We start from the raw sequence: 15,750 nt of genomic DNA on the forward strand, positions 1-15,750 counted from the left end.
GGCGGTGGTGAGGCCCTCCTCAAAGCCTTCCTGGACCCGCTGTTTTAGGTAATTATCGTCGGTCTCCAACCCGCCGCGGCGAAGGTTGTAGAGAAATATGGTGGCATATCAGTTTCCCCTGCACCTGGAGGAAACTGTCTATCTGGACCCGTTCCAGTCCGGCTTCCGACCGGTTACAGCACTGAGGCGGCTTTGGTGGCGTTGGTGGATGATCTCTGGAGGGCCAGGGATAGGGGTTATTCCTCTGCCCTGGTCCTATTAGACCTCTCAGCGGCTTTTGATACCATCGACCATGGTATCCTGCTGCGCCGGTTGGAGGGTTGGGAGTGGGAGGCACCGTTTATCGGTGGTTCTCCTCCTATCTCTCCGACCGGTCGCAGACGGTGTTGACGGGGGCAGAGGTCGACCCGCGGCGCCTCACTTGTGGGGTGCCGCGGGGTCGATTCTCTCGCCCTTCTGTTCAACATCTATATGAAGCCGCTGGGTGAGATCATCAGTGGCTTCGTGTGAGGTACCAGCTGTGCGCTGATGACACCCAGCTGTACTTTTCCACGGGCCACCCCAATGAAGCTATCAAGTGCTGTCCCGGTGTCTGGAAACCGTGCGGGTCTGGATGGGGAGAAACAGGCTCAAGCTCAATCCCTCCAAGGCGGAGTGGCTGTGGATGCGGCATCCCGGTACAGTCAGCTGAGTCCGCGGCTGACTGTCGGGAGCGAGTCATTGGCCCGATGGAAAGGGTGCGTAATTTGGGCGTTCTCCTGGATGCACGGCTGTCTTTTGAAGATCATTTGACGGCCGTCTCAGGAGAGCTTTCCACCAGGTTCGCCTGGTGCGCCAGTTGCGCCTTTCTAGACCGGGATGCCTTGTGCACAGTCACTCACGCCCTTGTGACGTCTCGTCTGGACTACTGCAATGCTCTACATGGGGCTCCCTTGAAGGGCATCCGGAGGCTGCAGTTGGTCCAGAATGCAGCTGCGCGGGTGATAGAGGAGCCCTCGTGGCTCCCGGTGACACCTATCCTGCGAGGCTGCACTGGCTACCTGTGGCCTTCGGGTGCGCTTCAAGGTGTTGGTGAACGCCTTTAAAGCGCTCCATGGCATAGGGCGGGTTACTTACGGGACCGCCTGCTGCTACCGAATACCTCTCACCGACCCGTGCGCTCTCACAGAGGGACTCCTCAGGGTGCCGTCGGTAGCGACAGTGTCGTCTGGCGACACCCAGGAAGGGCCTTCTCTGTGGGGCTCCGCCCTCTGGAACGAGCTCCCCCCAGGACTTCGTCAACTTCCGGACCTCCGAACCTTTCGCCGCGAGCTCAAAACTTACTTATTTATCTGCGCTGGACTGGGTTAGTTTTTTAAGTTATGGGTTTTTAATGGTGATTTTATAGTTTAGGGTTTTATATCGGTCGTTTGACCGTTTTAGTTTTAAATTGGCCGGTTAAATATTTCATTTTAAATGTATTTTAAATTTATTGTGTACCTATGTGTTTTAATAAGGCTGTACACCGCCCTGAGTCCTTCGGGAGAAGGGCGGTCTAGAAATCTAATTAATAAATAAATAAATAAATAAATATGCCTAACTTGCAGACCAACCAGACTGCATCAAAAATTCCTGTAGAAATACAGCCAACTGAACAATCAGCATTATGAGTAGCTGATTACCAATCAAGTTTTATATCTCAGCTATTATCCTAAAATGTCATTTGGTAGAAATCAGCACATCTAGTACCAGTATTTACATATGAACTGCAGTATGTTCACCTTGGCATATACAATGCATAAGCTCTGATATACACAATATAGAAAATAGCTTTTGACTTCCTTAAAACATAGAAGGATCTTAGGAGCCCAGGGAAGCAAAAACATTGGTTTGTATTGAACTGGTACTCATGATATTAAGGTAGTACAACATCTATAGCTAAAAACTGGACAAACTTTATCTGTTTCTTATTCAACAACTACAAAACACAATGACGCCCAAGGATTCACGCTGCATTAGTATACTTCATGGGTGTCAAACTCGTGGTGTCACGTTGCTGTCACGTAATGTTTCACAATATTTTCCCCTTCCCAGAGCTGGGGTGGGTGTGGTCTCTGCCTGATGCATTTGGCTCACGGGCCACCAGTTTGACACCCCTAGTATACTTGTTTGTCTAATTCATCTGAATCATGGTACTGACGCCTATGCCCAGCTCTTTAAATAGTTTTAAATGCCTGAATGAATGGCAGCACCAATACACCATCATTTTTCAGGAGAACAAGATGCAATATATTACATAACAAGCAATGAACAAATATTACTTACAGTCGTGACAATGCTTGGTTATTCTGGAAGAGGAGCTCTGGCAAAGTGTGCAGCTGGTTCCTATTTAGCCGTCTAGGGAAATGGAGGGTGGAGAAAGAAGTCATCATAAGCATTCTTAGATACATTTAGAAGCATGTGGGCTTCCTCAACCCAGGGATATTATAGTATTGACTATTATATGTGACATGGTTCACGATGTCAAAGCCTCATAGCTTTCTGGTTTGGACATACTTTTTGGTAAATTACTCCTTTTTAGCGTCAGCATCTGTTTGTAGATTTAGAAGATAATAAATGATGAAAAAGTTAATCACCAAATATTGTAAATAGAAATACTGAATATAAACACCATAATATAACTATGTACATGCATAGTTTCAGTTTTATTACTCAGATTGCAAAGTATGGGTATTTTAAATATATACTTTTGGATTATTATGAAGACTGACTTAGACTTAGAATAACTTTATGGTCACTTTGAATGTACACTAATCGGCATACATTAAAATGAAATTTCATTGCATACAGCTCTCAAAGGGTCACCACCTCCAATAAACATTACATAAACATGACAAAATAAATAAATAAATACAAAATTATGCATATACCCACATATATTATATGACACAGAGAAACCACACAGTCTAGTTTGGATGTATACATGTACATGGCAAGAAAAACGAATCTTGCGAGTTTACCAGCCAGATGGTATAGGGAACAAAGCTGTTACAGAATCTGGAGGTCCTGCTAGACATACTTCAAAACTTCCTCCCAGAGGGAAGCAACACAGGGGCGGGTTTCAAAACCCATCACTACCAGTTCACTTGCGGGCATGCACGCAACACTTCTGCGCATGCACAGAAGTGTCCAGGCGGATGGGTGGAGCCTCCCACTGCTGTCACTACCAATTCACCCAATCCGCGGCAAACCAGTAGCAACCTACCGCTGGAGCAATAGAAACAGACTATAAGGTGGGTGTGTGGGATCTCTCACAATGCTGTGAGTTCTAAGCACGTAGCACTTATATGCAGTATCCTGAATGACAGGAAGCCATCTTCCTATAATCTTCTTGGCTGTCCTTACCACTCTCTGGACTTTCTCTCTGAGGCACTGCAGCCACCAACCAAACAGTGATGCAGTTTGTTAAAACGTTCTCAATCTGCCTCTATAAAAAGTGGGCAGGACAGAAGGAGAAAGATGTGGTCTCCTCATCCGATGCAGGAAATGCAGGCACTGGTTTGCACGCTTCACTAAGGATGACGTGTGGAGAGAGCAGTTCAGATTGTTAGTTACCGTATCCCAGATACCTAATACTGTTAACCACCTTTATAGCTGCATCCTTGATACTGAGTGGAACATGCCAGCTGTTTCTAATATCTACAATGATCTCCTTTGTTTTATTAACATTTAGAACCAGGTCACTTTTATTGCACCAGTCCATCAGAGCTTTTACATCTTCCCTATAAGCATTTTCATTGTCATCCCAGATAAGACCCACCATTGAAGAGCAGAGAATATTAATCATGCAGGAGCAAGTAAGGTACTCAGTCATAGAATAGCACCATGGACGTGGATTTTTTTTCTAGAGCAGGGGTGTCAAACTTGCGGCCCGCAGGCTGGATGCATCACATGATGAAGGGAACAATAGGACAGGAATGGTAGGCACTTTTGTGCTCTTATGCACACCCCTTATAGTCCTCTTAGGAATGGGGTGAGATCAATAGTAGACAGTTTTTGGTTGAAGATTTTGGGATTTTGAGTAGAGACTATGGAGTCAGGTAATGAGTTCCAAGCATTAACAACTCTGTTACAGAAGTCATATTTTCTGCAATCAAGTTTGAAGCGGTTGACATTTAGCTTGAATCTATTTTTTGCTCTTGTAATATTGCGATTGAAGCTGAAGTAGTCTTTTATAGGAAGGATATTGCAATAGATGATTTTGTGTGTTAAACACAGGTCATGTCGAAGTCGACGGAGTTGTAAGTTTTCTAATCCCAGGATTTCAAGTCTGTTGGTATAAGGTATTTTGTTGTTTTCGGAGGAGTGAAGAACTCTTCTAGTAAAATATTTCTGGACTCTTTCTATTGTATTTATGTCAGAGATGTGGTATGGGTTCCAGACGGATGAGCTGTATTCAAGAATAGGTCTGGCAAATGTTTTGTATGCTCTAGTTAGTAGTGTAGAGTTTTTAGAAAAGAAGCTGCATAAAATTAGGTTTACAACTCTTAGGGCCTTTTTTGCTATGTAGTTGCAGTGGGCTTTGGCATTAAGGTCATTTGATATGAGAACTCCAAGATCTTTGACAGGGTGGGGGTCATCAGTTAGGTAATGTCCATCAAGTTTGTACTTGATGTTAGGGTTCTTTTTTCCAATATGTAAGACTGAGCATTTGCTGGTTGAGATTTGGAGTTGCCAAGTTTTAGACCAATCGGAAATTAAGTCGAGGTCTTCTTGAAGGGTAGAAGTATTATTAGTGGTATTAAATAGTTTGACATTGTCAGCAAAGAGAACACAATAACTTGAGATGAGGTCGCAGAGATCATTTATGTATAGTATGAAGAGTGTTGGTCCAAGAACACTACCTTGGGGAACGCCACTTTTGACAGGAACAGGATTAGATATAGCGTTGCCAATTTTGACCACTTGTTGTCTGTTTGACAGGAAGGCATTTATCCAATTGTGAAGAGGTCCCGAAATGCCGTAGGATTTTAGTTTGAGGAGAAGTTTATCATGTACTACTGAGTCAAAAGCTTTGCAGAAGTCTGTGTAGATTGCATCTATTGCTTTTTCTTGATCAAGGTTGGTAGTCCATATGTTTTTGCAGTGGAGAAGTTGTAGATTACAAGACATTTTTTTTCTGAAACCAAATTGTTTATTAGAGAGAAGGTTGTTTGTTTTGAGATGGAGTGTAATGGTTTGGTTTATGATGGATTCCATTACTTTGCATGAGACACAACATAGAGAGATAGGTCTGTAATTTTCAACAAGGCTTGGATCTCCTTTTTTGAAGATAGGGATGACTGTGGCTAGAGACATGCTGGCCATGCCCACCCCTGATCTAGCAAAGGGGGGGGGGAAGTTGCAATATGTCACATGACAACAACGTGATGACGCGAGTTTGACACCCCGTTCTAGAGGATGGGGATGGTGGTGGAAGAGTACAGAAATAAGGGAAAAGGCTAATGTGACACAGAAAATCCACCCAAAAGTAAACAGAAAGCTTTCATTGTGCGTGGCACTTTATAGATGGCACATCTCTATTACAAGAAATGCCAACTTAAATGGTGACAAGTTCTAAGGATATTGGACATCAGTCAACACTGCACTGGGAATGTTTTATCTTTTTGAGTGTGGCAAAGTTAGGTAACTGTTTAAGGAGAGAAGTAGCAAGTGTTTAAGTGGTGTTTTTTTACAGTTGCTATGAAGAAAACATGCAGATGTTGCTGAGACAGATCTGTGCACTCTTCCCTGACTTGATGCTTCTTGCTGAAAATTATTTTGGACCTGAAAAGAATGGCAAACAGATTGAGAAGCATCTGGGTATAAATGCCAGCCAAGCTGTTCAAGATGAGTGTAAAATCACATAGATCTTGCACCATCTGCTCCTATGAGCAGGAGGGTGGGGGCAGAGAGAAATTATTCTTGATCTAGGTAATGGAATCGATTGCCTTGGACCATAAGGTGTGTTATTCCTACCTCTGCTTAATTCCACTTCTAATCTATGAAGGAATAGGAAGTCCAGTGGGAACCCTAACTCATGCTTGTGAATGCAAGGTTTAGTCAGCAAGAAAAAGTGGAGGTAACTATTAGGAAATTGCATCTCTTTTTCATTCTTTGGCATTTTCCCCACCACCAGCTTTCATAGCCCATCCAAAGCCCTGAGACACTCACAGTCGTTCTAGTTCTTTCATGTCGTCAAACGCTCCTCGTTCCACCATGTTAATCTGGTTTTCCATCAGCTGCCTATAAGAATGACACAAGAATCAGAACTTGGATACCTAAAGGGACAAACAGCAGGTCAAAGGGCACACTTATTACCTTAGTAAGTGGAAGTCATGTTTCTTGACTTTGTATAGGAGCATGCATCTTTCTTGAGACAGGGACCCATCCTCTTATGGGACTAGGACAGTGGTGGGGTTCAAAATTTTTTACTACTGGTTCTGTGGGTGTAGCTTGGTGGGCATGGCGTGGCATGCTGGGTGTGGCAAGGGAAGGATACTGTAAAATCTCCATTCCCTCCCCACTCCTGGGGGAAGGTTACTGCAAAATCCCCATTCCCTGCCCACTCCACTAACTTGCTTTCCAGCTCTGTTCTCCTGTGCAGGGCAACAAAAGAAGACCCAGCCGATCAGCTGGGACTCAGGAGGCAGAGAATAGATGGCCAGCCAGAGGTGCTATTTGCCAGTTCTCTGAACTACTCAAAATTTCCGCTACCAGTTCTCCAGAACTGGTCAGAACCTGCTGAATACCACCTCCGGCACTACGGCCACTGTCAATTAAAGGGAACGCCTGGCATTAAATTTGAGTGATATTGAGACAGAGAAGGGAGCAAGGTGATTATGTTTTAGTATGAAAAATTACTCACAGAACTCTCAGCTGCTTCAGCCCAGCAAAGTCATGTTTACTGATCCGAGTGATATTGTTTCCATTCAGTTCCCTGTGAAAAGAAGGAAACATCAACAATGAAAAGATTTGCAAGTCTCAGAACCACACTCCCCAGTACAAGCTCCCCCCGACCCCGATGTTTTCAAAATGTTTTGGCTACAGATTGGTTGAAGGTTAGCTATAGAAACTGGAGGCACCAAGCTGGGGAAAACTATTATATAGCAGGTCATCCATAAAGCATAAAGTCATTCCAGTTTTGTATAGATAATTTATTGAGCTAGTTCATAACCTTAAGATTCTTCCTGGACTATGACATTTTTGGAAGCAGCCTATTCTCCTCTGTTTCTTCATTAAATTGTTTATCTAATTCTCTTGCTAGTCAGTGCTCTGTATTAGTCCCTTATAAAATGGATTTCATAATCAAGAGATATTTTTAAGAAGAACACCTTTCAGAATTTATGTTCTATCAAGACTGCTACCACTGTACAGGTTCAAATGATCGTAATTAAGAAATTAGTAAAAAGTGGAAGGATTTGTAAAGCTCACCAAGGGAGAGCAGAAAAACAAAGAATTTAGGTCTGCATATATCAAAGGCATTAGATGGAAACTGAAATTAATAAAAAATTAAAAATTAATATATACAAATTTAGATGTGCTATTCAGAATGTAGCAGTGATGGATATTTTTGTAAGTGATTGATTTTGAGATGATTAACACTCACAAGAAAATGAAAAGGAATGTGATAGAAGGAACCCATTGGAAAGAATGTCTATACCGGGTGTCAGCAACCTGCGGCTCTGGAGCCGCATGTGGCTCTTTGGGCCCTCTGCTGTGGCTCCCTGTCGGGTGATCCCACCACTGGCTGGCTCCACCCCTCACCCTCCCCTCCCAATCACCCCTCGCCTGGCCTGAGAAGGTAAGGGGGACGGCAGGGGATGTAGAAGCGGTGTTCTGTCCCCTCCTGGCCTCAGCCACACGAGCTGGCTAAACGAGCCAATAACTGAGTTCATGGCTGCTATCAGTCCTGGCAGGGAATCTGCAGCTGCCTGCCAAAGTCTCCCTTTTATCTTGGGGTTGCCAGGCAACCAGGAAGTCAGCAGTCCAGGCCGAATGTTCAGCTCACTTCTCTGAGTCAAAGAGTTCAGTTCAATTTTTGCTCGTTACGGAGCAGAAGAGCAGCCAGGACTGCTTTTATACTCTGTGGGGTGTGGCTCCATGACTCAGCACTTCCTATGGGGCAGGCCTTGGCCCCACCCCTACTTCTGTTGTTTCCGCCTCTCCTGCCTACGAAACCTAGGGTCCAGCCAGGCCTGATTGCCATCAGCCGGGTCTGGAGGCGTGGCCTGGGGGGGAAGAGTCAGGGGATGGAGGCCTCGTTATCTCCTCCACCTGGCCTGCATCTGGCTCCTGGAGCTGAGCCAGGGAAGCCGGTGCTCCAGAGGTAAGTCCTGATGGCCCTTCCCCCTCATTTTCCAAGTCACTTTCTGGCAGGGGGCCCAGCTTGGGAGGCGCAGACACAACAAGCAGCCTGGACAGAGAGATACAGAGAGAGAGAGAGAGAGAGAGAGAGAGAGAGAGAGATACAGAGATACAGAGAGAGGGGGGAGGGAGGGAGCAGGGAGAAAGAGAGAGAGAGAAAGAGAGATCAAAAGGGTTTTGTGGTTCCTGGTGTTTTTTAACAACTGGTTCTCTGCCCTAATGACCGGCTGGGTAGACGTGGCTAAGGGGGGTGTCATGTGACTGGTAGAAATGAGTGATGCCAAGTTGGCCACACCCACCCAGGTTTTGTGGCTCCCAGTGTTTTCTTTTCTGTGGGAAACAGGTCCAAATGGCTCTTTGAGTGTTTAAGGTTGCAGACCCCTGGTCTATACCAGCCTTTCCCAACCAGTGGCTGTCCACATGTATTGGATTTCAGCTCTTTTGGCAATACTTGCGGATGATTTCAGTGAAGTCCAATGACTAGAAAAGGCCCAAGTTTGGAGAAGGTTGCTCTATACTACTAATTATTGGAATTCCTGAAGGAAGTGAGCAAAATGATTTTGTATCCTTAGATGAACAGAAATTTGCAAAAGAAAAACTGCACTACTGATAGTTTCTGATTTCAAAGTCATCTAACCCACCCATAGATTGGATAATAATGCAGCAATTGTTTTTCTATCCTTTAAAAGTTCAGATGCAAACTAATAACAGGTGTGCAACTTCTCTCAACCTCGCATAGCAGTGATAGGAAGCCATACCTGTTAAATGTTGTTTAACACACCAATACTAGGAACGGATCATATCTCCTGACTCTGAGAAATTAGGCTATATTTGCTGTGAATGATAATAGCAAGTTAAAGGCAATTAGTTAGCCACTCATTTAATGACATTTTTGAAAAAACAGCAAAGCCCCTGGATAAAATTGTAAGGCAGGAAAAACTGCCAAAGTAATTTTATCCTCAGCCGGATACAATCATAATAATAGTGATTCTCTCTTTACTGGCATGTTGTGGAGAGAAATTTAAGCCCTGCCAACAAGTTCAGAACCTCTAGAGAATGAGAATTGACAAGGACCTTTGAGAGAAAGTCATCAGAGTTCTGTAAAGACAACTGCTAGAAAGAGTTTGTCACAGCTGCTAACACTGTTTCAACATTTATGCACCTCAGCAGGTGTTGGCAAACTGCACTCATCAGACAGAGGAGGAGCAGCAGCAGCAGCAGCCGCCACCACCGCTGCCACCAGCTCCGGCTCATGATGTGTTTAAGGGCTTTCTGGGGTATAACCTAGTCAGCTTCAAGAAAATGACTTCCTCAGCAAATTGCCATTTATATTGCTTGTGGTCTCTAGAGGCCATCTTGAAATTGGGCTAGTGTCTTGGGTACCAGTGTGAAGCAAAAGCACTGTCACTCAAATGCCCCAGTGCCTCAGGAATTTACATATTCAATTACAGAAGTACAATCATTGGGCTCTGGGCTTTATGCTTTGAGGAAACTCTAGGCCCAGGAGTTTTGATTGCTTTGAGGTTGTTACTTGGAATCCTGACACAATCTTTGTTAGAAGGAGATCAATAAATTCCCAATATAGTGGAACCATTGTAAAGGCTTGACGCATACACACATGCACCTCTTGCTCATTTCAATATAGTAACTAGAGTGCATCTCTCTGAAAAGCACTTGGCTATCAGTTCTGTGACCCTGCCAAGTAAATGCCATGGTATTCCTGATTTTTAGCATGATAGTGGAGAGAGAATCCAGCCTGTAGCTCCAAGAGGGATTGTTTTGTTTGCTGTGTTTTTGTGCAGTTTAAAATGAACAGCTTTGAGTATTGGCTTCATTGGCCAAGATTTTCCTGGTTCCATGAGGTGCTAGCTACTATGATCATATCTAGAGAGTCACTCTGGGTATTGTGTGGAACAAATGAAAGAAAATTGTTCTCCCAACCAAAGGCATCTACTGGGAAGGGGGAAGCAGGGAAAGGAAAAGTAAAAAAAGGCAAGATATTGGCTATGACAGAGTGATCAAGACTACTGCTATATTGTATTATACTTCCCAACTGCTATATTGTCCTGAAATATGTAATCAGTCAAAATTCCAAGTAACCTAAAGGTAAATTGATGAGACTATACCCCACCATACTTTCTAGCTCTTTATAACTTCAAATTTTTGGACACTTTTCAAATGAATCACTGAGGTGTTCCTAATCATATCTCTGGGATCCGTCGGCTACCCAGTGACATTCTGAATGCCAGCATTTTGCACTGCAGTAAGTAACTGTCCTTTTATTTTTTTAAATTAAAATATTGTTTTAAAAAAATTAAAATCAAGTAAAGCAATGAACTGGGGATACCAAGAGAAGTGTTGCTCATAGACTGGCATCCATGAAACCACATTGGGGGCCAAAGTCCCTCTGCATAAATCTGTAGGAATAGGGATATTTTGATTTAATCCAAATGATTTAACATTTTCCCTTTTTTTGCTCATAACCTTTCCCACAGTATATGTCCATCATTTGTACCATGGCCATAGGAAAGCTACTGTCTCTGTGTTCAGAAGAATGAGGGACAATGATAAGCAAGAATGGAAACAACAGCTGGTAAAAAATCATTAGCAGTGAATCTAGTTGAGTCTATAGTAGTCCTCCCATTTCCAAGTCTCCATCCATCCTCCAGGTATTAATCATTGTCTGCCAAAACTGATCTACCAAAACCAGGCTTAGATGGTATCTTTGTTCCTTGTTTCCTTGTGGAATAATGTGATTTGTGAACCTAACTATTATGGCTTGCATTTGGGAATTTGTATTATGTGTGAACTAAGTTACTATGGTTTCTTCATCAATTTCTTGCTTAAAAAATACAGATTGATATGTATATTTCACATTATTTCCTCTCTGCTTCTGGAACATGCTATATTACTGACTCAGGCTTGTAATCAATTTGCCCTAAAATTAACAAAGACAGAATGGTGAAAAGAGACACTGTTCTTAATAATACTGGCCTACATAAGAGGTAAATTTTAAGTAGCAAAAAAACTCCTGGATAAAAATAGCAATTTTTTAACAGATATCTGGACTCTGAAAATCAGCAGCATCTCAATGACTGAAAAAAATATTCACCCATTCTGTGATGAAAGGCAAAGGCAGTTTTCACCAAAAAACTTAACTTGTTAAGTTATAGAGCTAGAAATTTTATATAACACATGCCAGAAAGAGACTAGCAGATCCAGGGGGAGGAATCAAACAGGGAATTTATCTGTAATCTCTACATAGTCACAAGAGGGCAAAGTCTGATCCCTCTTGAATGCTATTGAACCTTATCTAGTTTGGTTCAGATGTAAATCAGCAGTCTGAGAAGACTCTTGTGTTATAGGCATGAAAATAAAATAGCTAATTGAATTTTCCAGGAGTGAATCTCATTGTTTACTTCTGACAATACACTAAGCTTGTTTAGTGTTAAGTTTAGTGTATTGAAGTATTTTGTAGGGTTTTTTAAATAGTTTAATATATTGTATGAACCATTTGGTAGTCTGTGGTTCAATATATTATGCAAACTCAGAAAAATTGATTAACTCAATAAACATATTAAGCACGCTGTATGAATACAGTCAATAACAAGCATCAAAATTACTCAGAATACCATGTTAACGCTAATCCTAATCTTATCTGTCTGTCTGGATTCTCTCCAAAGGACAACTGGCCAGTTGTAATGGAGGTCCAGTGTGCAATAGAAATTTACCCCATGACTTCTATGAGTTCTATGACTATCCAAGGCAAATCTCATACTGATTTTTTTTTATGTAGTATTATTCTTAGCCCAAAGCCTTGCTGATATGGCTGTAAGGGTGAAGTGTGAAAAATCTATAGTGATACTCTTGATACTGCTCAAGGAAATAAAATAACAATAGCCATTTTGGGAAAGTTATCCTTTCTGTGCTGCTAGGATCATTCCCACCTATTCATTCTGCAGAAAAACCTGTTTTTTTCTGATGGGAGCTCAAGTTCCATTTCCGGCTTATTTCAATCAGGTATAATAATAGAGCCCATTTGCTGTTTAACATTACTTTAAGTATTTTAAATATAGGTGGAGAAATCTACACACAGAGCAAAACATAAATTAAATAAATGAGAAGGTTAGAGGTGTGTCTTTAAAAGTAAAATAAATTACACAAGAGGATGTGTTCTTTCATAATAAAATCATACTAATCATACCTCACTAGTTAAAACTGTCACATCCCCAAATTGTTCCTGCACCCAACAATGTTTAATTAAATAAAAAAACAAAAATATATTCTAGGACTGGAACTTGGAACAGTGCAAGCTGCAAATAATACTATGCTAATGAGAATCAGACATGCATGTATGAGGCAGTGAAAAATCAGCCACATGCAAGAGGTTTGGTGTTTCACATCAGGATTTCATTTTCCCCATTTGACTGCAGAGAATCCCTAAATATAATACCTAACTATTTCTCTACATTGTGAAAAAATTACCTTTTCTAACTGTGAGGTCAGCAAATGCTATCAGTAACCACAGAGTAATACTGCACTACTTCCAATATATGCCAATTCCCGGAAAGATGGCCTACTATAAGGAATCAGATGAAGTGTGAAAAAGGAAATGACAACCACTCCGATATTTTTGGTCAAGAAATAAATGTATATTCACAAACAGTAATAATGGAAGATGACTCCCCAGCAATGGTGAAATCTTCCCCAGTTTGCCACTGGTTCGCTGCTTGCACATCCATGGCGTGTGCCAAATGCACGTTGCATGCACATGCATGCACAGTGCAGGCCAAACACATGCTGTTCCAAGGAGAATGTAATGTTGTCAGATTATGAAATGTCAAGACCTAATGCTGCTGTTCTAGGAATCAAAAAATTGAAATGTGTTAGAATGGGAATGTGAGGAATATCTTATGGACAAGAAAAAAAGATAAGAAGATGAAAGTAGCCTCTGTTGTTAAAAGGTTATCAGTGTTAGTACATCAGAATCTCCATATTCCGCAAGCAATAACACTTATAAGCCCTAATTGGTCACACAAATAGAACTTACACTGACTGTTTCACAGACAATAAACTCCTTGCAAAATTACAGCTTGAAGAAAACAAAATCATCAGACTAACATGAAACAAAACAAAGTTGAAAGGGTTGCCTGCTGTCATGTTGAAAATAGCTGAAGAAAAGCAGAAAGCAGGACTTCCGGGTGGCTCCGCTTCGTTAATGGCGGGCTATCTCAGACGGCCAGTTCCGTGTGATTCTGTAGAGCCGCTTAGACAGCGTTAATCTGCTTTCAAGCGACTTGGAAATCTCTTCCCTCGGGCAAAGAGGGAGAGGTGAGCATTCGGGCTGAAGTAGAGCCCCAGGAAAGCACCAGGAAGATTCCTGGTGGCTTGATGGGAACGCTCCTTCTATAGCCCGAAAAAAAGCTCCAGAATCCGGAACGCTTCTGCCAAATGGCAGAACAAAACGCAGCGTCCATCTCCGCGACTGAAATGGATTACTGAAGGACTCTAACGCGGACAGAGCTGAAAACTGGAGCGCTAGCATTTGATTGTAACAAGATTTTAACTCCCTGATAGAGAATGTATTCGTAGTCAAGATTGGAGATGATGAAAGGAAATGGCGTTTTGTGTATTGCAAGTAAATGGCGTTTTGTATATTGGAAGTGAAAGTTAAGGAAATGCTTATTACAATTGCTGGCGTGGAACCTTTAAGAAGAATATAACAAGATATTTTTTTAAATGGAATTTTTAAATGGAATTTTTATTTTTTATTTTTTATCCTTTTTTATCTTTTTATTACAGTGTTTAAGAAGAAAAGTTTATTGAATTTTTCTTTTTTCTTTTTCTTTTTTTTTCTTTCCTTCTTCTTGGTATTACTTAGATTAAAAATGGCTTTCAAGCAAAGAGATTTAACTACTTCTAAAATACTGAAAATTTCCTCACTTCAGATACAGAAATTGAAAGAAGATATTAAAGATGGCTTAAGGAATTTTTTATAGGAGCTTATGGAGGTTCATCTTTCAGAAATAGATCAAAAATTTGATGAAATGGAGAAAGAAATATTGGATTTTAAAGATATGGTGGAAGAACAGAGGAGGGAGATGAAAAAATTATTATTTTATTATTATTTATTAAATTTTTATACCGCCCTTCTCCTGAAGGACTCAGGGCGGTGTATAGCCAGAAATAAAATACAGAATATGTACAGTTAAAAACGAATTAAAATATAGCAAAATTACGAAAACGGCTGATAATTAAAATTTAAATTTAAAATATTTAAAATATTAATAAAACCCCAATTTAAAATCAAACTATTCTGCCAGTCCCGCTTGAATAAATAAGTATGTTTTTAGCTCACGACGGAAGGTCCGAAGATCAGGCACTTGACGTAGGCCAGGGGGGAGTTCATTCCAGAGCGTCGATGCTCCCACAGAGAAGGCCCTACTCCTGGGGGCCGCCAGCCGACATTGTTTGGCAGACGGCACCCTGAGGAGATCCTCTCTGTGAGAGCGTACGGGTCGGTGGGAGGCATAGGGTAACAGCAGGTGGTCTCGTAAGTACCCAGGTCCTAAGCCATGGAGCGCTTTAAAGGTGGTAACCAAAATCTTGAAGTGCACCCGAAAGACCACAGGAAGCCAGTGCAGACTACGGAGCAGTGGTGTTACGTGGGAGCCACGCGCGGCTCCCGTTACTACTCGCGCAGCTGCATTCTGGACTAACTGCAGCCTCCGGGTGCACCTCAAGGGCAGCCCCATGTAGAGAGCATTGCAGTAATCCAACCGAGACGTAACCAGAGTGTGAGTGATCATGCATAAGGCATCCCGGTCAAGGAAGGGACGCAACTGGCGGACCAAGCGAACTTGGTAAAAGGCCCTCCTGGAGACGGCCGCCAGATGTTCATCAAAGGACAGCCGTCCATCCAGGAGGACACCCAAGTTGCGAACCACCTCCTTTGGGGCCACTAACTCACCCCCAACAGTCAGCCGCGGATGCAGCTGACTGTATCGGGGTGCCGGCATCCACAGCCACTCCGTCTTGGAGGGATTGAGCTTGAGTCTGTTTCTCCCCATCCAGACCCGTACAGCTTCCAGGCACCGGGACAGCACTTCGACCGCTTCTTTGGGGTGGTCCGGGGTGGAAAAGTACAGCTGAGTATCATCAGCGTACAGATGATAACTCACCCCGAAACCACTGATGACCTCACCCAGCGGCTTCATATAGATGTTGAACAGGGTAGGCGAGAGAATCTATCCCTGAGGTACCCCACAAGTGAGGCACCTCGCGGACGACCTCTGCCCCCCTGTCAACACCGTCTGCGGCCGGTCAGAGAGATAGGAGGAGAACCACCGATAGACGGTGCCTCCC

At 42.6% G+C, this 15,750-nt stretch overlaps 1 protein-coding gene across 1 annotated transcript in view; it reads right to left on the reverse strand.

Moving 5' to 3' along the window:
• Nucleotides 1-15,750, reverse strand: part of SLIT1 (slit guidance ligand 1) — a 177,896-nt gene that overhangs the window by 130,593 nt on the left and 31,553 nt on the right. Inside the window, exons 2-4 of the mRNA XM_058189305.1 lie at nt 6,887-6,958; nt 6,193-6,264; nt 2,305-2,376 (exon numbers count right to left, since the gene is read on the reverse strand). Of these exons, the coding sequence (XP_058045288.1) occupies nt 2,305-2,376; nt 6,193-6,264; nt 6,887-6,958 (216 nt within the window). The remainder of the gene's footprint in view (nt 1-2,304; nt 2,377-6,192; nt 6,265-6,886; nt 6,959-15,750) is intronic.

This window comes from Ahaetulla prasina, chromosome 6 (assembly GCF_028640845.1).
Source record: "Ahaetulla prasina isolate Xishuangbanna chromosome 6, ASM2864084v1, whole genome shotgun sequence".
In the NCBI taxonomy this organism is placed as follows: domain Eukaryota; kingdom Metazoa; phylum Chordata; class Lepidosauria; order Squamata; family Colubridae; genus Ahaetulla; species Ahaetulla prasina.